At 46.9% G+C, this 25,967-nt stretch overlaps 1 protein-coding gene and 1 pseudogene across 2 annotated transcripts in view; both read left to right on the top strand.

The window, feature by feature from the left end:
- Window positions 1–11,332, top strand: part of LOC119800376 (mitochondrial intermediate peptidase) — a 123,879-nt gene extending 112,547 nt beyond the window's left edge. For both annotated transcript variants that reach the window (XM_038310541.1, XM_038310540.1), the window contains one exon: window positions 11,087–11,332. In XM_038310541.1, coding sequence (XP_038166469.1) covers window positions 11,087–11,146 — 60 coding nt within the window. In that variant the 3' untranslated portion in view covers window positions 11,147–11,332. The remainder of the gene's footprint in view (window positions 1–11,086) is intronic.
- Window positions 11,333–13,610: 2,278 nt separating this feature from the next.
- On the top strand, window positions 13,611–14,835 carry LOC119800415 (annotated as a pseudogene).
- The last annotated feature ends 11,132 nt before the right edge of the window (window positions 14,836–25,967 follow it).

Genomic DNA, 25,967 nt, shown 5'->3' with positions numbered 1-25,967 from the left:
TTAGAAATAAAATAATTCTTTTTAAAAGAAGTTGAAACTAACGTTTGCTAGCCACCTCCTGTTGGAAGTGTTGCCACAGAGCATTGGAGTAGGAAAATACCCGACAATGTCACAGGCTGTCTTCCAGTGTATGTCTCTCAGGTTCCTAAAAGGAGACATTTCTGGGTGTGGTGCAACATTAATGATAATGAATTTGGATTATGAAATTGGCGATATGCATACATATTTCACACTAATGTGAGATTTCCATTAAAATAATAAATACCCTGTATACTGATTTTTCCAAGCATTAATGTTTCTATTTATTGGATCTTAGCAAATGGTCTGCCTCTATGTTTTTAGAGTTGAATGTGTAGGGGAGAGTTATAAAAGTAGCAAAGGTGATGAGAACAGTCGCAATAATTCTTTGAACAGTCTAGGGGTGCTTAGTAATTCACTGGCCTGAAGTCACCCAGTAGCAAGGACAGAACTTGGATTTCAACTTCAGAGCTGACTCACCTTGCGTGGGCTGGTAATTCCTTCGGCGTCTTTTTCAGGTTCTACCAGGCAGTCCTTGCCTTGGAAGTAGTTGCCTGCATGTTCCACTGTATTTTTCCCCTCATTCCTTTGTAATTTCTGGTAATTGAGTTCCCTCATCAGAAATACATTATGCTGGGAAAGATGCTGTTGAGCTCCCCGAGACCAGTCTGCTCAGTGGTCCACCAGCTAGAAAGGATCTACTTCTCTCGCCTTCCCTACAGGGAAATGACCTTACAGTAAAATCGGATATGCCAAGTGTGAATGCAGGACGTGGCTCCTGAAGCATGCTTGCTGGTGGGAACCTCCTTCTTTTGAATAGCGTTTACCTAGGAGTAAGTAAAGACACGTGTCATGACACCAGATCTAGAGTTGGGAACACTGGGCTTATGACATAGTTTCAGTAATAAAGGAGGATGGTAGCCTAGTAATAGGTAAGTAAATAGACTCCTTCCTTTCTGCTTATTCAGTTATTCACCCAGCATAGCCTCAGAAATAGCTAAGAGCTTTAAGGAAGGAAAGAAATGAAAGAGAGCACCTGCGTTCTCAAGGCTGAGGCCTCACTTTGGTTACGGGTGCTGGGTTTTTTAAGAGGGTGTGTCTTTATTTAATGTGTGGGCATGTTGGCCTCGGGAAGACATTGAGCTTCAAAAGGCAAAATGTTTTGTAACCCAGAAATGTAATTGTGAGGAGAATTATTATATCTGATGATGAAATGAGACCTGACTAGTGTGCACACAGCACGTGTGGGGTTGTACTTGCTGGCCCTGCCTCTGTTGAGAGTTCAGATGCCCCACATGAGCACAGCCGTGACTCCACGGAGCCGCAGCCTGTATGAGCAGTGGTGGATGCTAATGCAGCTTAGGGAGCAGGCAGCTCTCCAGTTCAGAGGAAGAGAGGAACTTGACTTGCTGGCAGCTTACTGCTGGTGGCGGTCTGATTTCCTCAGGAGCTGATGGTAGATAGTGGGGATCCACCTTCAGCTAAAGGTGTGGGTTAGCCACCGCCTTCTATCAAGGAGGAACTTCAAAGTGGGGAAGGTGAGCCACACAGTTGCCCCAGGCTTGGGAGAGACAGACTTGGAATGGGAATTCCAATCTCATAAAAGTCACTAAACAGCTCTCAGGCGTCAGGCAGCCTTTGTAGCTATAGTTCCCAATTGGTCTGAACTGAGTTTGGCACATATAATTATTTTGGCATAAAAAGTAGCCATTAACTATTACAGAGGACTTTTAGAATTAGTCATGGTATTGCGGATAGATGTTCAGACCTCCTCAGAGTTCCTGGGTCTTTGTAAGGTAATCTACTTTTCTGTAATGTTGGTTTAGCATCTCATCGGATGAACCATGTGCTGCATTGGAGCAAGCACTTTTGATCTCTCCTGTTTTGGCTGTGGTCAAGCATACATAATAGAAGATCGACTGTGTGTGTGTGGGTGGGGTGCACATGAGCAGTGGCTGGAGGCCAGTAGTAGGTGTCTTCACCACTCTCTAGTCATCTCCTCTATCTATCTATCTATCTATCTATCTATCTATCTATCTATCTATCTATCTATCTATCTATCTATCTACCTACCTACCTACCTACCTATCTATCTATCTATCTATCTACCTACCTATCTATCTATCTATCTATCTATCTATCTATCTATCTATCTACCTATCTATCTACCTACCTACCTATCTATCTATACCTACCTACCTATCTATCTATCTATCTATCTATCTATCTATCATCTATCTACCTATCTATCTATCATCTATCATCCATCCATCTATCTACCTACCTACCTACCTATCTATCTATCCACCTACCTATCTATCTATCACCTATCTATCTACCTACCTACCTATCTATCTATCATCTATCTACCTATCTACCTACCTACCTATCTATCTATCTATCTATCTATCTATCTATCTATCTATCATCTATCTATCTATCTATCTATCTATCTATCTATCTATCTATCTATCATCTATCTATCATGTATCTATCATCTATCTATCTATCTATCTATCATCTATCTATCATGTATCTATCATCTATCTATCTATCTATCATCTATCTATCTATCATCTATCTATCTATCATCCATCCATCTATCTATCATCTATCTATCTATCTATCATCTATCTATCTATCTATCTATCTATCTATCTATCTATCTATCTATCCTCTATCATTTATTTATTTATTTTTGAGGCAGGGTCTCTCACTAAACCTGAAACTCAGCAATTCAGCAAATCTGGCTGGTGAGTGAGCTCCGGGGACCCACCTGTCCCTGCTCCAAGTTTCTATGCAGATGCTGAGGACGTGAGCTTGTGTCCTCGTGCTTGCACTACCCAGTTATCTTCCCAGCCCCAAACCCACCATTATTTTAACCATTTCAGTTTACTGTTCAAAAGCGTTAGTGTTTACAAAATTGTATGGTTGTCCTCAGTATTCTTTTCTCGAATTTTCCCATCACCCCAGTGATGTGTTCTTAAGGAATCTTTTATTATAGCTATATCAGGTCATCAATTGGGGTGACTTTAGTAACATCTTTTTGTTTGTTTACTTTATTAAGTAGTTAGCTATCTGATTTTTTTTTGAGCAGATAGCAAGAAGCAGAAAAAAGTAAAATAACAAGTGATTCATGAGCTGGATAATTAGCTTGTGATTATACGTTTTGTGGTAATAACCTAAATACTTAATCATAGAGCAGTATCCTGAAATTCAGCTTGTGCAAAAATAATGGGCAGCCTCATCCGTCAACTCTTGAACTGGGAAGTAGGTTTTCAAGCCCCGGAGGCTGAGGGTTACTGTTACGGTTACTAGTCATTTTCCTGCATTAAACACAACCTTATTTAACTGTGTGACAGTCTGGCAAAATAGGTGTCCTTAAGCCAGTTTCCTAAACTTCGCGGCTATTAAACTCTGGCGTTTTTGCTTTTCCTTGGGTTGCTTCTGGCAGGATGGAGGCTTACCGCCATTAGGTGTCTAGTCCACAGGTCCTTATCTAGTTGCTCAACCAAGGCTAACTAACCACTTACCAGATACTCGCTGTATTGTCAGAGTACATTGCTTTGTTTGGAGACCTCCAAAGTGTATTTAGAAAAGGAAGAATACATTTTTTTTTCTCTCTGCTCCTCTTTCGTGTGCTTCAGAAGAAAATGCCCACGTAGAAGTAAGTTAGACTGGCATCTTAAGTCACAAAATGCCATGGGAAGCTGGGTAATGTCCCATTCAGCCCCGCACCCAAGCCTGCCCAGCACCTCTGTAGTTCCTGGTAGTTCCTGTGTTGACTTTCTGAACTGACCTGCTGGCCTGACAGTTATTTCCTTTTGGAGCTTGATGCTCCCACCAGTTCACCAGATTTCCCCCTAAGTAAGTGGCAGCTTAAGTAGGACTGCTCTGCCAGAATTTAATCAGCTGAGGTGGAAGTACTTCTTCAGATGACCCGGTGGGCTGTTTGTCCTGCAGTCTTGCTGTCTGGACACTGGCTCTCCTGATTGTTATCAGGCCATGAGAGCTCCAGGGTCTTCTGTCTCCAAGGAGTGCACATCCACCCCACAAACTACTCCTGCACCCACAAAGCCCCCAAACAGAAAATGTCCTTGCCTGACTTGATGAGCGAAGAACCAATTCTAGGAAGATCCACGGTCTGTGGAGATCACCCCACCCCATGTCCCCCTAGACTAAGCTTGACAACCGTCTCCCACTACTCTCTGGCTACTCTCTTCCCTACCTTGACCAGAAGAGCCCTGTGTCCATATGGAGTTGGGATGGGGTAGGGATAGAGAGCAGATTAGCCTTCAGAACTCACTCACTGTCACCTGGACCTTCTTCCTAGTAGAAAGGCAGCATCATTTGGATGAAAATTGTCCTCTGCATGTAGAACATGCTCAACAGTTAGCCCTGAAACTCCCCCCGTCTCCAGATTTCATCAGCTCTTGTAACTAGCCTGTGAACTGGCCATTTAATTAGCTGGCAATCTTTGTGACAGAGACAACTCTGATTTCTAAAGAAAAATGGGAGTTTGGGGAACCATGCAAAAGATCTGTAGAAGTGGAGAAGTGAACGCTCTTGGCACCGTCAGGGCCTGGAGCTTGGTGTTTGGCAGAGAGCCCAGTTCCGGAGGCACTGGCCCCGTGCAGCAGCCATCCACTCTCCTGAGCATCACTTGTGAACACTCATGGCACTCCCTCAGGCCCCCAGTGTCTCTGCTCACCAGTGGGGCCTTTCCATGGGGTGGCAACTCCCTCTGGCTCCCGCTGGACTGAGGTTTGCTTATAGTTCTCACGCAGAGAACAAGCAGGTGGACACAGGAACAAACCATGCAAGAAATGTTTCTGGACTTCCATGCTTGAGTCACCCAGCCATTGCCCTCCAGCCTGCTCTTGTTCATTGTTCTCTCCTGCTTCTTCTTTCTAAATCAGAATACTGTTCCGGCCTTACAAGGAACCGCAGTGTCTTCACAGCCTCTGGCTTTCCAGTGCCCTCTGACCTGCCCTTCCCAACCCCTGCACAGATTTTTAGGTATTTTCATGGAAATCTGTTTGGCCATTTTAGGTTTATTTTCAGCTACCTTGTCCTTGCTCTGAGAACTTGGCATTTAATGTTCCAAACAATTCTGTTTTGTTTTTTTTTTTAATGGTTATGATTGTTTCCTATTGTTGTTGAGGGAAGCTCTTTCATGGTTTAAATAGATGCACATCTTTTGTGCCTAGTAATTTTCAACAATAGCCACCAGCTGAGGACAGCTGCATCTTATTTCAGGCTCATGTCCTCTTCTGGTCTCTTGGGGCTAGCCATTCTATACTTGAGCAAGATGCAGATCCTGGGACACTGGTTTTGATGCAGGGTCTGGGGTCCCAGGATCAAGCATTTGTGTTTCTCGAGCCAGGCAAATAGCTCATGGTAGACCTCTTGTCTAGTAGGCGAGGCCCTGGATTCAACTCCTCCAGAACTACAAAAACAAAAAGTAATGATAAGTTACATTTCTAACAGCTTCCCAGCTTGACACCAGTAAGATCGTTCTCAACTTTTAAACCTCACGAATCCTATAAGACAGAGTCTCAGGGTTTTATAAATAATATCCTCCTAATAGATAGAAGGTGATTTCTTTGTTAGTCTTTAGTTCACATTGGGTTCTTTGGCATAAATATCAGAAGTGAATTACACAGGTTCTCTTTTGGGGTTCCTCATTGATCCTCCTGTCTTTCATTAAACTTGTATGAAACACAAACACATTTAATTTATTCTTTGTTTGGAGTTGAACAATCTATGAACTAGATTCAAAGGGAGAAGTAACTCTTTAACTTCTCTTTCAAGGCTTAACTGAATTCTAATGTGTTTAATTGCCGGTAATCCCCTGCATTCTCTAACCCATGCACACACCATTTCACCCCAGGCACTTAGTAAAGGAGCCAGAGCGAAGTTCTGCCTCTGCTGGGCTGGCTGGTTCAGAAGCTTACACTTGCCAGCAGCCACGCAGCTGCTTTCAACCGTGTTTGCAAATAGAAGCATTAGCTGTGTACCCAGAAGGGCATTCACGGGCCTGAAGAGTACAGGCACTGTGTGGCTGTTTTAAATGTCTGGCTAGATTGTGTATGTACAGTCACAGCATGCGCTTGGCTTGGACAAATGTATACCTCATTGGTGAGGTATAGATGCATGTTTAAGTAACATTCCCCCAAGCACAGGAGGCTTCTGTTGCAAGGTCTTGTCACAGATACGCGAGGACATCCAGAAAATACCCAGAGGCGCAGAACTATTAGGTGCTTTTTTTCCACTATCTACAAGACAGTCCCAGCCACAAACAAGCATTCAACATGTGCCCTGATGGGACAAGGCCTTGCATCATGGGCTGTCCTTCCTAGTCTCCCAAGTGTTCCATTGTGGCCATTACCAGCCTGCTGCTCTGCCAGCCAGCACAAACCAGTTTTTTCTGTCTGGTCTCCTTTGAGGTAGTCACAGTTGGTTGCTCATATTGTGCTTCTACAGCAGCAGTGTGGCTGCCCAAAACCTAATGGGTGTTCTGGCTGGGACAATGCTTTGTTGTGTGTAGGGTCACATGCAACATCAAGAAGTCGCAAGTGTTCAGGGTTTCTCCACACGTTTAACACATCAAGGATGCTTATCATTAATCGTGGCATTTTTAGGAGGGATATTGTCTCACAGAATCAGAGAACATTAAAACCATACCCTAGTACCTAAAGAACATGGGTTCTGGATTCAAGCTCCCAGGGTTCAAGAAAACCAACAGGAACCATGAGAACTGGGTGGCCTCTCCACTGCTTGAGAGACCTGTCTCTGGTTTATGGTCAGCCTTGAAACCATATACACACAAACAGACTCAGCAGGTTCTATTAACATATGTTTGTACATACAGATACACATGGATGTGTATAACAAATAAAGAAAAAGAGGCTAAAAACTTGAGAGAGGAGAGCACCTGGGAGGGGTCAGAGGGCTGGAGGGAGGAAGAGGGGTTTCTATTTCAATTTAAAGCATTCAAAGTAAAATAATAGCCAGGTGGTGGTGGCGCACGCCGCTGGGAGGCAGAGGCAGGCGGATCTGTGTGAATTCGAGGTCAGCCGGATCTACAGAGCTAGTACCAGGACAGGCTCCAAAGCTACACAGAGAAACCCTGTCTCAAAAAACAAAGACAAAATCAAAACAAACAAAAAGCCAACAGCAATGACAAAAAAAATGCACTGAAAAAAAAAAGAGCCAGAATATTAATGCTTTTAACACCATGCCTGGCACTCAGTGCCCACTCCGTTTTGAATGGCTCTTCCCTAGCAAGCCCATTCTACTTCTGCATCTACCCCTGTGAGCCACCTCTGCTTCCACTCCTCTCAACCCAGGGCAGCAGGCACTAGAGAGTGGCACAAGATGCATTTTGGAAACCTGCCTGCTGCAACAATCAGTTCTGGAATCGACTTGATATCATAATTTATTTAGTTAGGCCCAGAATAATTGCCCTGTCTTTCAAGGTTGTTAAACAGGTACTAGAAGTAGACCAACCAGCAAGTGTTCTGGCTTACACTGTCACTTGTTGGCCTATTTGCCTCTCAGGTAAAATGAGAAAAATAAATTGGAACATTCTTACTTAATGGTCATTGGATGTTGCTTGACCCTCAAAGATGGTCGGATACATGAGACTCAATGTCGCAGTTTCCTTTTGTGAGCTGGGATGGGTGCACAGTGTGTGTCTGGATGCAGTTTTGAACTTATTTTCTTGCTGTTGACATTTTTCTCTTCAGTTCTGAACACAGTCGGCCCTTACTTGCTTGCATCTATAACCCCCGTGGTCCTTTCCACAGAGAGCTGTGCTGTCAACTCTCCTCAATCCAGGGCCTCCTTAGAAACTGCAGAGCTACCGTCACCCTTTCCAAATTAAGACTTAAAGACAAAGGGAACAGTTTTGACAATTTTTTTTGTCAGACACAAGTGTTCCTAGAGGTTTTTAGGTAGGTAGGTAGATACTGCTTTGGTTTGCTTCCTGTTGCTGTGAGGAGCTTACTGACTTGCTCCTCTGCCTCATCTTCATCTGGCTTTCTGATAACTCCCAGGGGTGGCACTGCTCACAGTGGGCTGGGCCCTCCCACAAATCCCACATCTGTCCTTAATCAAGAAAATGCCCCACAGACTTAACTACAGGCCAGTCTGATGGTGGAATTTGTCTCAGTTGAGGGTCCCTCTTCCCAAGTGACACTAGCTTGTGTTGAACTGACAAAAAACTAACCAGGACATATATCTAAAAGCCAACTTTCGTTTTTCTTATTTGTGAAACTGTCTCAAACATTGGGTTTGTCTTTAATTCTCTGTGTAGAATCGGTTCATGTTGATACTTGCAAAGCCCTTCTGTGTTGGATTTGATCCTTTGACTGGAGCGGCTGTGTGCCCAGAAGTCAAGCCCCGGCTCTCCCTGCACTTTCATCTTCAACAGTCGCAAACAAAGTCATCAGACCTCACAACTATTTTGAGGAAAGCCCGAGCTGTTTGCGTTTCTCTCCTGTTGCCACAGTCACCTTTGGGGCGCAGGAATGGTGTAGGATGGGCAGGGCAGTGAGTGGGCACAGGACGGGCACTGAGTATCTCTGTTCCGAGGATGAGACCAGATCACGTTGATGCTGGCAGGTGGTTGGGTTGAACTGGTCCACTTCAGAGACAAAGGTTGGTCATCCTTACCTGTGTAGGTTGGCTCTGAATAAATGGTTTTACCCCCTGACAGTTACAGTCATTTAATTATAAATAAGCAGTTATGTAATTATAGAAATATTTCAGATATTAAAAGGAAATGTTATAATTGATTGAAAGCCATGTTTAAAGATTTTCCTACAAATGGGCTCTGCATCAAGAAAGCTGGCACCCAGGGAAGGTGTGTGCACTGCTGTCCAATCAGGTGGACTCTACTCATAGCACTGCCGCATCTGGCATCAGAAGGTGCTCTACGGAGCATGCTCCTAGAGTGACCATCGGAGACCCAGGACCCTGCACTAGCAACACAGCTGAGCAGCCAGAGTGTCTGCTTTCATCCTGTAAAGAATATGATGCTTCGTTTCAGTTGTACAAATAAAGGCATCACAGTGCAATTTTCTGTCCATGTTTCCTCAAGATGGAGCTATTTAAATCTGAATTTGAAAGAGAAGAAAAACAATCTGTAGCTCAAAATGAAAATACTATTAGCGTTTTCAGCCAGCCCTGCCTAGTTAGCGGATTCTGCATGTTGGGAGCTGGTTTTTCTTCCCTGTGTCTCACCCTGCGTACAGTGCATGAGGGAGAGACGACAGTGGTACTCATTTATGGGTTTTTTGTTTTTTGTTTTTTGTTTGTTTGTTTGTTTTTGATTTTTCGAGACAGGGTTTCTCTGTGGCTTTGGAGCCTGTCCTGGAACTAGCTCTTGTAAACCAGGCTGGCCTCGAACTCACAGAGATCCACCTGCCTCTGCCTCCCGAGTGCTGGGATTAAAGGCGTGCGCCACCACCGCCCGGCTCATTTATGTTTTAATAAATAGAGCTTGCCTGAAGATCAGAGAGAAAAGCAGCCATACTAGTCAGCTTTACAGGCCAGGGAGTAGCGGCACACACCTTTAATCCCAGGACTCGGGAGACAGAGGCAGATTGATCTCTGAGTTCAAGACCAGCCTGGGCTACACAAGATTGAATCCCAGCACTTGGGATCACACACTTTTAATCCCAGCACTAGGGAGGTGGAGACAGGAGTGATGTGGCTACAAAGAGGAAGAGACAGGAACTCAGTGGAGTGTGGAGTCTGAGGATTCGAGGAGACAGGATCTTGCCCCTTTGGTCTGAAGATTTGGTAGAGATAAAAGGTCTCTCTGGTAATCGGCTGCTTTGCTTTTCTTATCTTCAAGGTTGAACCCCAGTATTTGTCTCTGGGTTTTTATTATTCATGCTGTAAATGAGTGCATTCCTGACTGTAGACCTGAGCCACCCCTGCCATCCCAGGCCTTCTCACTGCTGTCCTTGTCCTTCCTGTACCCAGCTGGTTTCCTCTTCTGGTCCTCTGCTGCTCTGGTTCAGAGCCTCAGCTTGTCCCCATGCCCTCTTCCAGTCTCATCCCGCATCCCAGACAGTTGTAGGTTCCCATGATTGTACCTCTCTCCTAAAAGGCACAAGTTTGGAACTTTTTTATTGGTAATTTTTCAGTTATTTCTGTTTAGTTTTTGAGATTATAACATAATTACATCATTTCCTCCTTCCCTTTTCTCTCTCCAAACCCTCCCTTATACCGCTCCCTGCTGTTTCCAATTCATTTATTTCCATTGTTATTATATACATATATATTTCTAAAGATAACCTGTTCAATCTGTATAATGTTACTTTCATGTATTTTTTCAAGGTTGAATTTGGTATTGAATAATGATAAAAAAAATTTTAGGCATCACCATTGTTCTGTTCAATAGATTTACCTCATGCGCACGAGTGTCACTTGAATTATTATCCAAGTGGAGAACAAAACCATTGCTCTAGAATATTCCTTCATGTCCTATCCCTATTGCTTAGCAACTGGACCACTCAGTTTTGACCAGACCCATTTTGAACTTCACATAACAGAGTCTATCAGCTGTCTTCTGGGTGAGGTGGGTTTTTGAGACCTTCAGAATTCTGCAGATTTGAGGCATCTTCCCTTCTGGGGCGGGGGAATGTGGAGGGACTCAGATTCAAGATTTTTGCCAAAGAACTGACGCCTAGTTGGGTTTGGAGTGTGCAGGGTGTGCTTGGAACCCCACCAAAAATCAGATGACTGAAACCCTAGCTTACCCTGGTCAGCACTTCTCAACAATTCAGTCTGGTATCATTGTTCCCGGTGGACAGTGATAGCTACAGAAGCAGAATTACTTGGGAAATGCATTGGGTCTAAGTCTCTTAGCCAGATGTTGCGTAAAGAATAAAATGCTTTGAAGTCAGGAACAGCTTCAGGTCACACACTACCTGTGACTTATGTAATGACCTCTCATGTGAGGCTGTCGAGGCAACCTCTGGGGTTAGAAGCCACAGTTGTCCTGCCTCCGGGGTCTCTGCGTGCTAACTGAACTCCTGTTGCTTGGCTGCAGGCATGCTGCAGAAGTGTCCCTCCATCGATGACTTCGTGGGCGCCCTGGTTTCTGACTTGAATCTGGACTTTGAAACTTTCTTCATGGATTCTAAGTAGCAGAAGCATGGCTCGTGCAGATAAGAAACTTGTCACCAGATCTAGATTGTACAGCTGCAAAAGCTCCATCCAACTTGAGTTCGCTGAGGAGATATTTCCTGACAAGCCTTAAACTGACCGAACTTGGAATAAATGTGTTTGAATTACACTGTGTCTCACCTGCTTGGCAGTGTTTTAAGCATTTTTTTAGTCTGTGAACCACAGAAGTTTCTAATTATAGAGTACCAGTGTTCCCAGCTTGGTGGCTGTGTCCAGACTGCTGCCTGGTTGTTGCTGTCTAATTGAATACATTAGAAATGCTGCAGAAAGCTAAATTGTTGCAAGTTAGGACAATTTGAAGAGTTCTCAAAAAGATCACACCTATTTTTTAAAGGAGGACTGCCGTTTCTTAAGACCTCTGTCCTAGTGTCTTGGATAGTCAGCTGCAGCAACCAAGAAGCCAAAGTATTCCACTGACATGCGCCTTTTCCAGGGTGTTTAGGTTCTACCGATGGGCTCAGAACTGGGAGGATGTGGACTCGAGCTTTGCTGTCTTGACTGTGAAGGTCAGGCAGTGAGCATATAAGGAGCCGGGTTCGAGCCTCGTCTGTCATTCCCCAGAACCCACAGCTTATGTTGGTGTCTACTGAGCCGCTGCGTGTTGCAAATACGGGGAGAGAAATCATTTCGTGGACGTGAGGTGTTTTCCCACCGTTAAAGTCAAGCAGCTCACTGTAGCCCTTTCACTCTAAAATGGCATCTGGTAGTTCTTCCTGCTTCTGCGTGGCCAGTGGCAACAGAAAGGACTGCACTCAGACTCTAGAAGCTTCCTACAAGCTCAGCAGACAGAACGGTATCCTCAGTGACCTGCTGTCCTAGGCCCCTGCAGGAAGGTGCTGACCTTCTCGCCTGCCCACATGTGCGTGCACATGCAGTTCTGGATCGATGGGAAAGAAAGTGGTTGGCGCTCTGAGGCCAGCTTCCTCACAGCCAGGATGGCGCAGTGTTGTCTAGTCTGAGGCTCTACATGCTAACCCTAGGAGGCACCTGGAGCCTGTATAGAGTCTGGCAGGAGCCTGAAAGCTGGAGGACAGATTGGGTAGTGTTGGTGACAGAATGGGCTCCAGTGCCAATGCCTGGCAGGGGTGGAGCCAAATCCCACCCTGTTTATTCTCCTTATCTGATCTGAGTGTGGAAGATCTGATCCTTGTAGACTTGCACTCACAGACGCCGGCTCTGTTCTGGGAAACATCCCGGGAGGCATCAAGCAGTTGTCAGCCACAGGGCCATCTGAAGGGGTGATGTAACCCTGGGGTGCCAAGTCCCTGTGTCTTCACCAGTGTTCCTTTCGCCAGAAATGTGGGCTAGTCGGGGGAGTGGAGGCAGATTGGGGAAAGCAGGGATAGTCCCCTTTAAGAGAGCTGCTTCTGGTTCCTGGAGGACTTTGCAGCTGTTACAGCTGCTAACTAGCCATATGAAGAGAGCCTGCCCAAGTGAGGAGCCTGGAAGGCCAGGCAGAGGAAGGGTCCTGGGGTCCTGTAAAATGTCCCTGAGCCCACCTGGTTCTCCGAGGCTGTCATTTCGCCATCTCGGTGCTTTGGTCTTTTCCACACACGATTCCGTGTCCATCCCACAGAACAAAACGTGAGTACTCTACTTACCCCCATCCCGCAATCTCCACAGCTATGGGACTCCACTAGGATTTGAAGACCCACCCAAGATGGATATAACTGACAGAAATCGTGATGGAGGACCCTAGACGGATGACTGACAAATCCGGCACTCCAAGCAGCCTCATAGAAGAAAAGGACCTCTGGCTGTGATCAGCACAACCAGGTCTCCCAGCCGGCTTCTCTGTTTTTTTGGGGGACTGGCTAAAGTAGGGAACCTGATCTTTGAGGGACTAATGGCTTTGAATTCATAAAGCTAAACAGCTCTCCACACTCGTCAGTAATTGGAGGAACCAGGGTAGGGTTCATGTTTTCCCCTCCCAAACTAAGGTATAGCACACCATCCTAGAGAAAATAGGCATATCGCCAGGGCCCTTTCATCCTAGCCCTAAAATGTCTGGTTGATCTTTTTTGACTCCACAATGCTTGGGCAACTTTCTTTACGAAAGCCTGACATGATACATGAAAAATTAATACCCCTTAGTGGACAATCAGTACTTTACCCAGACCCTCCCAGCTACCCCCTTCTGCGGTCCCCTTTCTCTAGGCTTATTTCTTGTCTTAGTTAGGGTTTTTCTATTGCCATGAAAAGACACCATGACCACGGCAAATCTTATAAATAAAAACATTTCATCGAGGTGGCCACTTATAGTATCAGAGTTTCAGTCCACTATCATCAGGATGGGGAGCATGGCAGCATGCGGACAGATGTGCTGGCTACATCTTGATTCAGAGCAGCAGGAAGCCCACTGACTGTCTCACTGAGTGAAGCTTGAGAAAAAGACCTCAAAGCCCTCACCACAGTGACACACTTCCTCAACAAGACCAAAGAAATCACAAAGTGGAAATAGTACCATTACTGTAGCTAATAGTCTTGACAGATACCAGATTAGCGTGGGGACACGTGTCTGACAGCCTCTGAATACGGGCATTTCTTCCCATGACTGGACACTGCAGGGGCCAAAGGAAACTTATTTCAATCCTTTGGTGACAAACTCCTGCAAGCTCACTGTTAATCAGCTTCGACCCCTTTCTCCAAGAAATAAGATGGCACATCTTTTCTTTTAAGTGATGGTGTTAACAAAGACACCCGGGCTATAATCGGAACCATGGGAAACCAGGGCCCAGGGGCCTCTTGGGCATCAAAGGAGGGAAGTCGGGAGATGTTGGGAGCTGAGCCATGCAGAAGTCCCACTACTCAGTCCTTCTCTTGAGGACAGAGCAGACCACACTAGCTGCCCCCACCACCACCCCGTACACTGGAGCTGCCCTTGCAGAGGTGTTAATTTGGCAGAATGACTTGGCGTATACCTGGGCCATCGTAGGCAGAAATGAGGAAGACTACGCTGTCTGGGATGCACTGATTCTGAGAGGCAGAGGTGGCTGGTACGTTGTGTTGGGGCATGTTACGTGAAACAGTCAAACTGAAACTAAAGATGGCCCCAGCGGTAGAGACCGATCTATCCAGTGCTCCATCGGTGTGCGTGAAGAATATGGGGGAATGCTGGAGACTCTTCAAACGGAGACTGCCGTCGGGCCCTCGTGGAAGACTGCACTCCAGTACTGAAGAGGTGTATCAGAGAGAGGGAGAGTTTGATTAAATGACTAATGATTCGACAGCTGTCCCTACTGGGAGTTTTGCAGACTGATTCTTGACTTGTTAATGAAAATTCTGAAACAGGATGGGAAGTACTTCACACAGGGGAACAGGAGCCCTGTTGCTCTATGAAGAACAGCTGAGGTGCCAGGATTGTCCTGTAGACATCTCAAAGGAGATTGTCTGTGTCCCTCCATACTTGGAATTGTGATATTTTACACTCTCTGGAAGAAAGCTATGCATTCAAGATGAGCATCCTCTGAAGATATATGCTGCGAGTCCCCTTCCTCGACCTCCATGTACTGTTTACGCTCTCAGATGAGCCAGGCAACCAGCTGTGAATTCCTTCGTGTGTGTGTGTGTGTGTGTGTGTGTGTGTGTGAGAGAGAGAGAGAGAGAGAGAGAGAGAGACAGAGACAGAGACAGAGACAGAGGGAGGGAGGGAGGGGGGGAGGGAGAGGGGGGGAGAGAAAGAGGGAGGGAGAGAGAGAGAGAGAGAGAGAGAGAGAGAGAGGGAGAGAGAGAGAGAGAGCTTATTAGTTTATTTTTTATTTAAGAAATGCCAATGGGGATATGTATATTTTGATGAGCGAGGGTGTTAATTTTTTGAAAGTCACACAGCAGAGACTAGGAAATGTACAGCCCCCTAGCATGTGAGTTTATTATTGTTTTTCTCTGTGGGGTTTTGGGGTGGCAGACCTTCGCTCTAGACTTGCGGAGGAATGAGCACCACTGTTTTGTTCTAGAGAGAAGTGCTTGGTAGTGTTTCCCTCGCACACCCCAAACTGGCTTAGATGTTAAAATTTGGTGTTTTTAATCGTTTTTAAAAAAATTAGCAGTGATTCAATTAAAAGTAGAATAAAAACAACAGATATGCTGGAGGCTTATCTCTTGGTGGCTCTAGGTCCTGCCAAACTGACAGGGTTAGTAAACATGGCGGCCTGCTTCGTGGGAGGAGGTGACCCGGAGGAGGGCTCCAGAAAGAACAGAGAGCTCTCAGAAGATCCCGTGGTCCCTATTTGCAAGTTGTCTGGTATGCCTGGTCGCCTGGGCGTCACCGATGATTGCTCTCATTCTGCCTAAGGACACACTTTTCCCCTACTGCTTGGGGTGACAGGCTTCAGAAGGTAATGTTTGGTGGCCGGTAGTAGGATTTCTGTGTGTTTGTCCAATTGATGAAACATTTCCTTCAGCTGACTGGGACCCACAGTTTCCACCAGTCTCAAAAGCAGGCTGGGTAGGTCGTGTCTAGCTTGTTAAAGGATCCCAACATAGAGTTCAGCGGTCACTTTCAAAATCCCATTTGCAGCATCATTATGAACCATCTTCAGATGAACCAGGTTAACCTGGGCCATCCATGCGTACATCTTGACACGGCTCCTCTTATCTGGAGAGAAATTAAAGGATCTCTTTTCCTGAGTGTTCGTTCCATCTCAGCTGTTTTAAATCTGGGAAACCGAAACTGTAGGGGTGCGGGAGACATGCCTGACCTTTGAGAATTCCTCTTTGCCCTCCGAGAACGAACCAGAAGGAGCCTTTAGAGCTTCCCATCAGCTGCCTCCGTGGCCTCCAGCAGCTCACTTCGGCTCACAAAGCCAACGGAATTTTCTCCATGGGGAGGAACAGGTGGGGCCCTGTAGAAGGCAGAGCAGGTAGTGAAGCCAGAGGGAGGAGTCTCTGGGCCGTAATTGTTACTGAATGGAAAACAAAGAAGGCAAATGTAGGCTTAATGTCCCACTCCTAAACATTCCCTGTGTCCCGTCCAAAACACGAGCCAGAGTAGAGACTGGCTCCGTCACTGAGCTCAGAAAGAAGTCAGGCCAAGTGGACCAAGAGTGTTCAAGTGGAGATCAAACTCGAATCATTCCAAATGTGGTAAGGCCTGGGTATCATTGCGAAGTATCATATGGTCCATACCAAATCCTGCTCTTCTGTCATTCTTCCTGGGTCCCATCCAGTTTGTCACATGTTAGCCCTTTAAATGATGCTGTCAGTAGGTTAGTTCTGGGTCCCATCTAATTTTGACATGTTTGGGTTTTAAGTAGCTCATAAAACAGCAAATAAAAAGCAAACTGTGCTTACCCCACTACAGGAGGCAGCTTTCGCGACTGCAGCTCTGCAGCAGAAATGGTCTTTGCCCCTGTGTACCCTAACTCTGGGCAGGATGACAGTGGCCCCTGAGCAGCCCGGGGAATGGGGAGGAGGGAAGCAGGGATTGGTCTTCAGCCTAAACTCTCTGAAACTTGACCTCCCGATCACATGACAGGCATTCCTGGAACTCTAGAATCATCTGGAATATTTGAGGGCAGATGGGAGATTCCACCAAACAGTACGGTTGCCGTAGGTCACTGCTTGATGGCATTCAGTTGTCAAATGTAGGACAAGAATGAGGCCAGACCCCAACCCAAACTTGTGACTTGAGGCCCCAACACAGCCTCTGAAAGTCTTAGTGCTCCTGCCTGGGTGTCCTTCCCCACAGGTCTCCCGGAGACTTCCCTCCGTACAGGGTCATCCAAAGCCCTCCTTCCCCCGTGTGCTCAGTCTCATGATTCCTATACAGATGCACCTGACTTAATATGGTGAAAGAGTCCATCAATCCACCATAAACTAAGATCGCTTCAGTAGAAAATGGATTTAATATACATAGCCTGCCCAGCATCCTTGCTTAGCCTGATCCAACTTAAATGCTCTCAGGATACTTTGGTGGCCTACATTTAGGAGACAAAGCCATCTAACAAGAAATTGATTTTATAATATGGTGTTGAATGTTGAATGTAGTTTGTTGAATACAGCACTGAAAATGGAAAAGAGATGGGTTTTTCAGCCTACCCTCCGTGGCCGGCTGGAGAGCAATGTTCACATTGTCAACCCTAAGAGCCAGTGTCATTTCCTTTATAGTACTCACAGGTACCAAAAATGCCTATTTGTCAGCTTAGGAGCTGATTATGACTCATCTGCACCCAAGTCCAGTTGTGTTTGTTAACGTGGCGGGGCCATGCAGAAGGATTTACCAAAGACTCCCCATGCGCTAGCCCTCAGCTCCCCCAAACCACAGCAAGCATGCTTTCACACAGCATCTGGTGTGGGGAACAACTGGGGAGCAGGGGGCCAGCGGTCCCAGGTGGTTGGTGGAATGTGTGGGCAGCGGGAATGCTGCTGTTGAAATCTCAAGTGGAGTTTCCTAAGCCTAGATCATTTATCAACTCTTTAGGGGGAGATGGAGCCCTTCTCCCTTGCCTTTCTCCTATAAGGACTGGGGCTTATAGACTCTCCCAGGGAAACTGCCATCCTGGTAAGTGGACCTTCCAAGATGGCTTGCCGTGCTGGGGTGCCTTACTCCCCTTGACACAGTGACTTCACTTTGGGGAAGCCTTCATGGAGTGAAGGCAGTTACAGGAAATGGCTGAGGGAAGTCACATGACAGGTGTCTTCAAAGAGGCCATGAGATAGGGAGCTAATCCTTCTTCCTCATGAACCTGGAACTTGTATCAGGTCGGGGCAAGAGCTAGTGTGGCTGCCAGGGCCTGCAGCATCCCAAGCTTTCACAGCATCCACTCGAGCCCAAAGCACATGCCCACCCTCCTCACAGATCACCGCCCATCCGGAGTGGCAGCAGCTCAGCTTCCAGCTTCCAGAGCACCCAGCAGGTGGAAGTGTCCTGGGGAGCAGGGCAGAGGTTTCTGGGTTCTTTTGTTTTTGTTTTTAAGTAGTTGATTTGTTGAGCCAGCCCTAACTAAAGAGTAAAACAGGCCCAATGAAAGTGATGTATGACTGGCCATGGTAGAGTCCCATTCTGTGGACATTTCTGTGTCCCTCCGACATCACTGTCATTGTCGGTGGGTACAGAGGAGCTGCTGGGAAGGGCGCAGGGAGTCTGGCTTGCTGGTTCTGATGCTACAAGAGGCTATTACGGCCAGTAACACGGGCACACCCAGATCCTGCCCCGACCCAGAAGTATCCATGTAGAGGGTCCAGAAGGAACATACTGCAACATTGTTATTTGCTGAGCTGCAACACACCCTGGAACCAGCTGGAAGCGTGCAGTTGGAGCTGGAGCCTGAGGGGAGGGCCGCGTTCTCAAGCTCTCCTGCTAATTTTCTGCCAGCTGGACAGAAGCAAGGGACAATGTTTATGGTCAAGTGCTGAAAGAGAGCCTGCCTGGTCCCCTGGGAACCACCACCGTGATGAAGACACCGGGGGATGAAATACACAGACCTGTGAGCACAGAATTCCTGTCTACAGGGACTCTGGACCAAATCCCAGCTGATGTCCTATTTCTAAGTAACTGTGTCCCCATCCTCAGGGACCTGGAATACTTTTAATCTTCATAACTTAGTTACACAATGTGCAGTTCACACACACACACACGCACACACACACATGCACACTCTCACATGAGCTCATACATACACACACAATGTACGTATGTATGAATTGTGAGGTGGGATTCTAGTCGCTTTCCGTGGCAGTGGTAAACACCATGACCAAATGCACTTTGGATTTATTCCTCTTACAAGTCACAATCCATCGCTGAGGGAAGTCAGGGCAAGAACGCAAAGCAGGAGTCAGGAGGCAGAAACTGTGGGGAGATGCCCGTGGCTAGCTCACTCACTGGCTTGTCCTGGTGCTCTTATACAACCCAGGCCCACCTGCCTTGGGGTAGTAGCACTCAGTGGGCCAGACCCTCCCATATCAACCATCAAACAAGACAATGCTGTAGACAGGGTCGGTACTTTAGTTTCTTCTCCCCAGATCACTACAGGTGTGTTAAGTTGTCAATAAAAAGTTACCAGCGCCAACAGTCTCACAGACCCCGGGCTTACCTCAAACCCCCATGTAGCCAAGGACGACCTTGAACTTGTGATCCTCCAGACTCCATCTTCCAAGTGTTGGGATTTTTGGCATGAGCCACCACATCTGGTTTTACGTGGTGCTGGGGATTAAACCTAGGGATTCATGCATGCGAGCTAAGCTCCTTACCACATCTCCAGCTGAGTTTTAACATATTTTTAAGAAGCACTACGAAACATATACACTCAGCTTAAAGTGGTAGTTCCTGGTCTCTTATCCAATGGTGCCGAGTTTCAACTTTAAAAGAAGAGCCCTGGAGGTGGGCTGAAAGAACCAGAGTTAACACTGGATACCCCAAGACTAAGCTCTCAGCACAAAGGAGGTTTATTTGCCCCAGTGGGATAAAGGGCAGGGAATAAGAGACAAAGACAGGAGACAGAGGATGAGGGAGAATGGAAAAGGAACAAGGGAGAGGGGCAAGGGGTTATTTGCCCTGAGGGACAAAGGACAACCTCTGGATAGAGAGGCACATGGCACACAGCACATAGGCAAATGACATTTTATAAAGGAAAAGAGGAAATCCCTGTATTAGAATGAGCTGTTTAATTTTGATTAGACAGGTTAGTTGGGGCAGCCAAAAGAGGGCTTTTGATTGCTGGACCTCGATACTTTGATAGCTAGACCCTGGTGGTCAGCCTTAGGAGGAGGAAGTGGCCAGATAAAGAAATAGACCTTGGTGGCATGCTTCAGGAATCTAATGGTTTAGCAAGGCAGAAGGAATGGGGGAAGGGCAAGGCCTGCCAGAGCCATGTTTGCCACCCTGGGGCCATGAACAGTGCTGATGGCCACACATTAGGAAAGTGTTTAACAACCCTGAGTTGTCCATATGACACTCGGTAAGGCTAAACTAAGTGAACCTTACTGCCAGAAAAAAAAAAGTGAAGGACCATCAGTGGCAGGCTGGAGCTTTAGCTAGGCAGTTTAGTGCTTGCTAGCACACACTGGGCCCTGGGTTCAACCTACCTACCCCCCAAAAGGAAATTAGTGAATCTTATTTGTCCCACGTCCTGTGATCTCCTGGGCTATAACTGACCACTTGGAGTATTGAGTTCTGGTGAAGGACTTCATGAGTCCTCTGATGTCAGCTGTAGGTGGCCGGGGTAGGGCTCAGCGGCAGCTGTGCAAGACTGGGCTCCCTCCCCAGCACCACAAACAATAAAGCATCCTCCCCCTTTTCTTTGATGGCTAATTTTACCATCATGTGGTGATATTATATTTTTGGAGAGCTCTTGTTTCCTCCTCAGCTGTCATAGTATCTGCTTATTTTGAGCCAAGTAATTCAACTCTGACATTTGTTTTTTGTTTGTTCTTTTGGCCACAAGTAAACACATACTTAAGCAATAGCTTCCTTCTGCTGTTGAATTATGCAATCTAGAAATACCAGAGGGCTTTAATTTTAGTTTTTGTAGACTATGTAATTGCAAAATACTTTCACATACAATGATGAGAAGTGGTAGAATTTTAAGTGTGTGGGGGAGAAATGTTTCTCATTGAACGCGCTTCCTCGTGACCTCAGCTGGCCTCCTGCCACCTGGTCCCACTCAAGTCAGAAGGAATTCCTCCAGGTGCTCTGCACGCAGGACAGAAGTGACAACCAATCCCTGGAGTCTAAAGAGTACAGTTGGCTCTAGGCATCCAGAGGGCCCGGTACCGCTAGCAAGTGCACGGGCACCTGAGTTCCTCACATAGAACGTGGCAGGGTTTGCCTAGAAGCTACATACAGCCTCCTGGATGCACAGGTAACACTCAGCATGGCGCAGATGTGGCACAGACACTCGCCATGTGGCATGTGTACCTGTTGAGGGCAGAAATGGTTTCATATGAATACTCTGTCTGCGCTGGTTGGGCCTGACGTGTGGAACACATGTACAGAGAGAGTGTACCTTTTTGTGCTGTGCCAGGCTAACATACAAACCTCATAAACACTCAGATGAGGTAGCTGGGGCCCAGCGAAGTCAAATAGCTTTCAAGGGAGGAGGGGCACACAGTTTCCAGCTCGGTGTGGATCCAGTATCTGTGGAGTTCATGCCCATGTTGGATTTCATGCCCAGGAATGCTGTGGCCTGTGTTTTGGAGCCTTCTCCCCTCTGCTTTTCTCTGCCTGGGTGGCCCGGGCACCTGATCCTCCTGTTAACCTCCCGTTCACACCAGGGTGGCCACACTTCTCATTGCCTTCGGGGTCAGAGGGTCAGAGACCTGGAAATCAACTCTCATTCCCATAGCCACCCCCATGGCCTGCTGAGGTCAACCCTCAGTGCAGGTGCTTACACAGAGGGGCTCTATCGGGACCAACCTGATGCCAGGCATACGCTTTTTTTTCTCTGGAACCCACCTGTAACTGCCTGTCTGGGGCTGACATCAGCATGCAGGTGATGGTCACCTGACATCAGCCTGACTCCTGGTGGGTGACCTCGGGAACTATGGGGCAGGATTTCCTGGCTCCTCTCCCCATCCCATCAGGCCCACCTGTGCCACTCTGCTCTCTGACCCTCCAACTTGCCATTCTGTCTTCTGTTGTGTTCTGCTCTTCTCTCTGCTGTCTCAGGAAGTCATAGGAAGAGCAGGTGAACCGAGCGTGTTGACGGGAGAAACGGCCCCGCTCACGAAGTCTCCCCCAGAGGCAGGACCTTGGTGAGTGATGCTGGGAGGAGAAGTGGAGCCTTTTTGCATTCCCATATAGTGTCGCGACAGTGGCAGATAGTGAAGACGTGTCCCCTTCCCATGGTGCACACCCTGGGTCCCCAGAGGACATTATCACCCATTGTAGAGGCGCCATCACATGGACCTGAGGCTTTCCCCGTGTCTCCTGTGGCTTTGCTGCCTTTTTGTCCAGATCTGCAGGCCTCATTGTCACGGTCTCCTTTGCCCAAGCACTACCTCCCCAGCCACCCACCACTCACCAGGCTTTGTTAGCTACGTCTGAAGCCAGGTGCCCATGCCAGTCCCTCTGTGGTCACTCTCGCCAGTTCCCGCCAATCCACGTGTTCTGCTCTTTCTGAGGGCCATGGCTGAGGTTCCCTGGGGCTCAGGGGGAGTCCTCCAGCTGGCTTAGACCATGGTTTGCTGTTTCAGCTACATAATTCAGAATGCTTTGTGTTTCACGCGGCTGCTCCAGCCAGATTGGATTGCACGCTCCTGTATAATTTCCTGCCCTTTCCTCCCTCCCCTGGGGCCCCTCCATGTTTGCGTGTCCAGTGCTTTATCTCCCTGATGTTAATAACTGTTTTGGGTTTGTATCCTCCTTAGGGTAAATAGTTCTCATTTTTTCCACACTGGACAGCCTCTGGTTTTCTTCCTTTAATTCTTGCCTCTCGCTTCTTCTAGGATTAGATTCTCTTTGAGCAGGAGGCCGATTAGTTTCAGTTGATGGTCAGCTGCCCAACCCAGTCCTCTCAAGAGGGAGGTGACTAGCCCGAAGATAATTAACTTGGGGCTGATGGCCTCCTGCTGTCTCCTGTCTCACAGTGGGTGAGGCCTTGTTCAGGAGGTCCAGGTTCTGCTGGCTGAGGCTGTGAAAGCATTGAGATGTGTGGCCCCGGCTTCTCCTGAGACTGTAGTGACTTCCCTGTGTTCTTCTTGATACAGCATTGTGGTACTGCATGGAGACTTGGGCCTCATCACCAAGTTATCTCGTTATGCATATGCAACCATGGCTAAGCCTGAAAAAGAACACATCCTTTGCAGGATGTACGTTGTCATTATACTTAGAAGTGATTACCTTAGTCTATTCTCTGTTGCTGCAACAAAATACTCCAAGCTGGATGCTTTATAAAGAGGTTTGCCGATCTCAGTTTTCTGGAGTGTGAAGGGTGTGGTGTCAACATCCCTACTGATGGATACTAGCCATTTATCTCAAGACCCTGAGGTCTCTTGTATTCAGGCACAGATGGCCTCAGCAGGCTTGGAACATAATACCTGGTCCAGGGGCTACCTTTTATCCCCAGCATCTCATCTGACCTGGATGATAGTTTACAAGTGGTTCTACCTTAGGGTGTCATCTCTCAGCAAACTGACCTCAGTACCACCCACCCCTGGATGCAGGTAGGTGCTCCAGGAAGACATCACCTCTACAGGACAATTGGGACTGAACACCTACAGGGACAGCAGTTCCTGGCTACACCCCAAAGTTACTGTCTTAGTTAGGGTTTCCGTTACTGTGAAGAGACACCATGACCGTGGCAAGTCTTATAAAGGAAAACATTTAACTGAGGTGGTTCACTTGCAGTTTCAGAAGTTCAGTCCATTATCATCATGGCGGAGACCATAGTGGCATGCAGGCAGATGCAGTGCTGGCTGCATCTTGGTCAGAAGGTAACAGGAAGTGGACTTTGACACTGAGTGAAGCTTAAGCAAAAGAGACCTCAAAGCCCGCCCCCACGGTGACGCACTTCCTTAAACAAGGCCACACCTCCCAAGAGCACCACTCCCCGAGTTTATGGGGGTCAATTACATTCAAACTACCACAGTCACCATCAGACTGTATGCACATATTTCATGTGAAATACAGGCAAGCATCATATTTGAGTTCCCCAGGTATCTTATTCCAAAATTTAAACAAAATCAAATAAGCAAACAAAAACCCAAATTCCAAATACTCCTGGTCTTAAGCATTTCAGAGTGTCAACATTCTGCCAGTCCTTTCTCTAAATATCAACATTGGTGGTTTTGAAAATGATTGGTCTGAAACCTTGTAAGGTGCAAAAAAGACAAGATTCCCAGGCTCCCTTGGTCATTCTGTGCAGGTTCCCTGTTTTCTATACCCTTCCAATTTCTTCTCCTGTTGTTGCTCCGCCAGCAGCCATGGCTGTCCTTGGGGCTTCTTGTTGTTTGTAGGTCGAGGAAGGACCCAGAGCCAAGGTGATCAAGGATCTATGGGTAACAAAATAGATTCTGGCCTGAGACCTAGCTACAGTCATATCATCAAGTTCTTCCAGCTCCAGGGACTCTTCAGCATCCTTAAATCTGCTTCCTGCTGCTTTTGCTAACCTAGAAACTATTGAGTGTTAAGTTAATTGAAAGACGTGTTCCTCCTTATTTTCGAAGTTACGGTGATCTGAGGAACTTTACAAAGTTTCCAAACTCCATGAAGTCAGAGCTCCGTAGGCAGGAGCACAGAGTTCCTGGGGACAGGCTGTCCTGTACTTTACTCGTGGTAACAAGCCAGGAGAATGCAGGAGAGACCAAGGGTGAGTAGGGAAGGTAAAGCTGTAGTATTCCATCAGTGAGTGCCCTTTTGGGTTGTACACGTGTCTATCAGAGGTTACAGGAGAATGTATGTTGTACCTTGACACACATGCTTCCCTCCACTTCCCCCCTTGTCCTGGTGTGCTGGCTAGTTTTATGTCAACTTGGCACAAGCTAGAGTCATTTGGGCAAAGGGACTGTCAATTAAGAAAATGCCTTCATGAGATCAGCCTGTAGGCAAGTCTATAGTATATTTTATTAGGTAGTGATTGATGTGGGAGGGCCCTACACTGTGGGCAGTACCACTCTGGGTCATAAAAAAGCAGGCCGAGCAAACACAAGAAGCAGGCCAGTAAGCAGCACCCCACATTGGCTTATGATTCAGTTCCTGCCTTCAGGTGCCTGCCCTTGGTGAGTTCCTGCCCTGATTTCCTTCAGGGATGGACTGTTATCCAGAAGTGTAGGAGCAAACAAACCCTTTCCTCCCCAAGTTGCTTTTGGTCATAGTGTTTATCGCAGCAATAAAATCTCTAACTAAGACACTTGCCATTCACCCAGTCTTTAGATTTTAAAAATCGGATGTGCTCATGGGTTGTTTCAGAAGAGCATTGTGTGAGCCAGAGGAACAGGGAGTTTGCTGTGAGGCTGTGTCTCCTAAGGGTGTGAGACCCATGGCTGCCTAAACATGTGCTGAACAAGGGCAACAGACATACAACACTCTAAGGTAGACGGGGTAAGTACTCCCTGGTAGAGGAGATTTCAAGATAGCAAATTGACTCCATTGCATGGTTATTGGCAGTCACTCTTTGCATCACATAGACCTGCATTATCTACAATGAAAAAGAGCAGGTGGGGCAAAATAGATAACACAAAGTATACAGTTTGAAGAGCAAACAAGTGCAAGAAAATTTAATGTTTGAGGCAAGACTTGTGCTGAAAGAGATAAGGTTCAAGTGAGGTCTGATCAGAAATGGAATATGAATGTGGCCCAAGGATGCCACCTTGGCAGTATTGTCCATGTGGTACCAGCTTTAGAATCATGAAGGATACACAAGTAAAACATTTGAGGGATCATCCTTTGCAGTTAAGGAGAGGCACTGAGGCCAGGTGTGTGGCAGAAGAGTCCCTGCATGAGGGCCCTGAGAAGCCATTGCACGAAGCTGTGCAAGTGTGATCTGAATTGCATTGGAGACACCAAGACATTAGAGGTGCCAGAGCCATGGGATGTCTACCATGGAGCGCTGCTTACAGGGAGTGGGACCAGCCCGAGAGAAAAGTGTGTTGCACTCAGCAGAGCTGGAAGGGCAGAGCCATCTAAGCTATTTGACACCAGACCTGGAGCTACAGGATTGGAGTTTTGTTCGGCTGCTTTCAGTCTTACTTTCATCCAGTATTTCCTCCCTGTGTCTCTTTTCTCCTTTTCTGAATGGCAATGTATATTCTGCGCATTGTACATTGGAGGTATGTCATTTGATTTTGATTTCCCAGGGCGTTACAGGTAA

The sequence above is a fragment of the Arvicola amphibius genome, chromosome 13, assembly GCF_903992535.2.
Source record: "Arvicola amphibius chromosome 13, mArvAmp1.2, whole genome shotgun sequence".
Taxonomy (NCBI): domain Eukaryota; kingdom Metazoa; phylum Chordata; class Mammalia; order Rodentia; family Cricetidae; genus Arvicola; species Arvicola amphibius.
The sequence above is the reverse complement of the archived record's forward strand: the minus strand, read 5'-3'. Positions and strand labels throughout refer to the sequence as shown.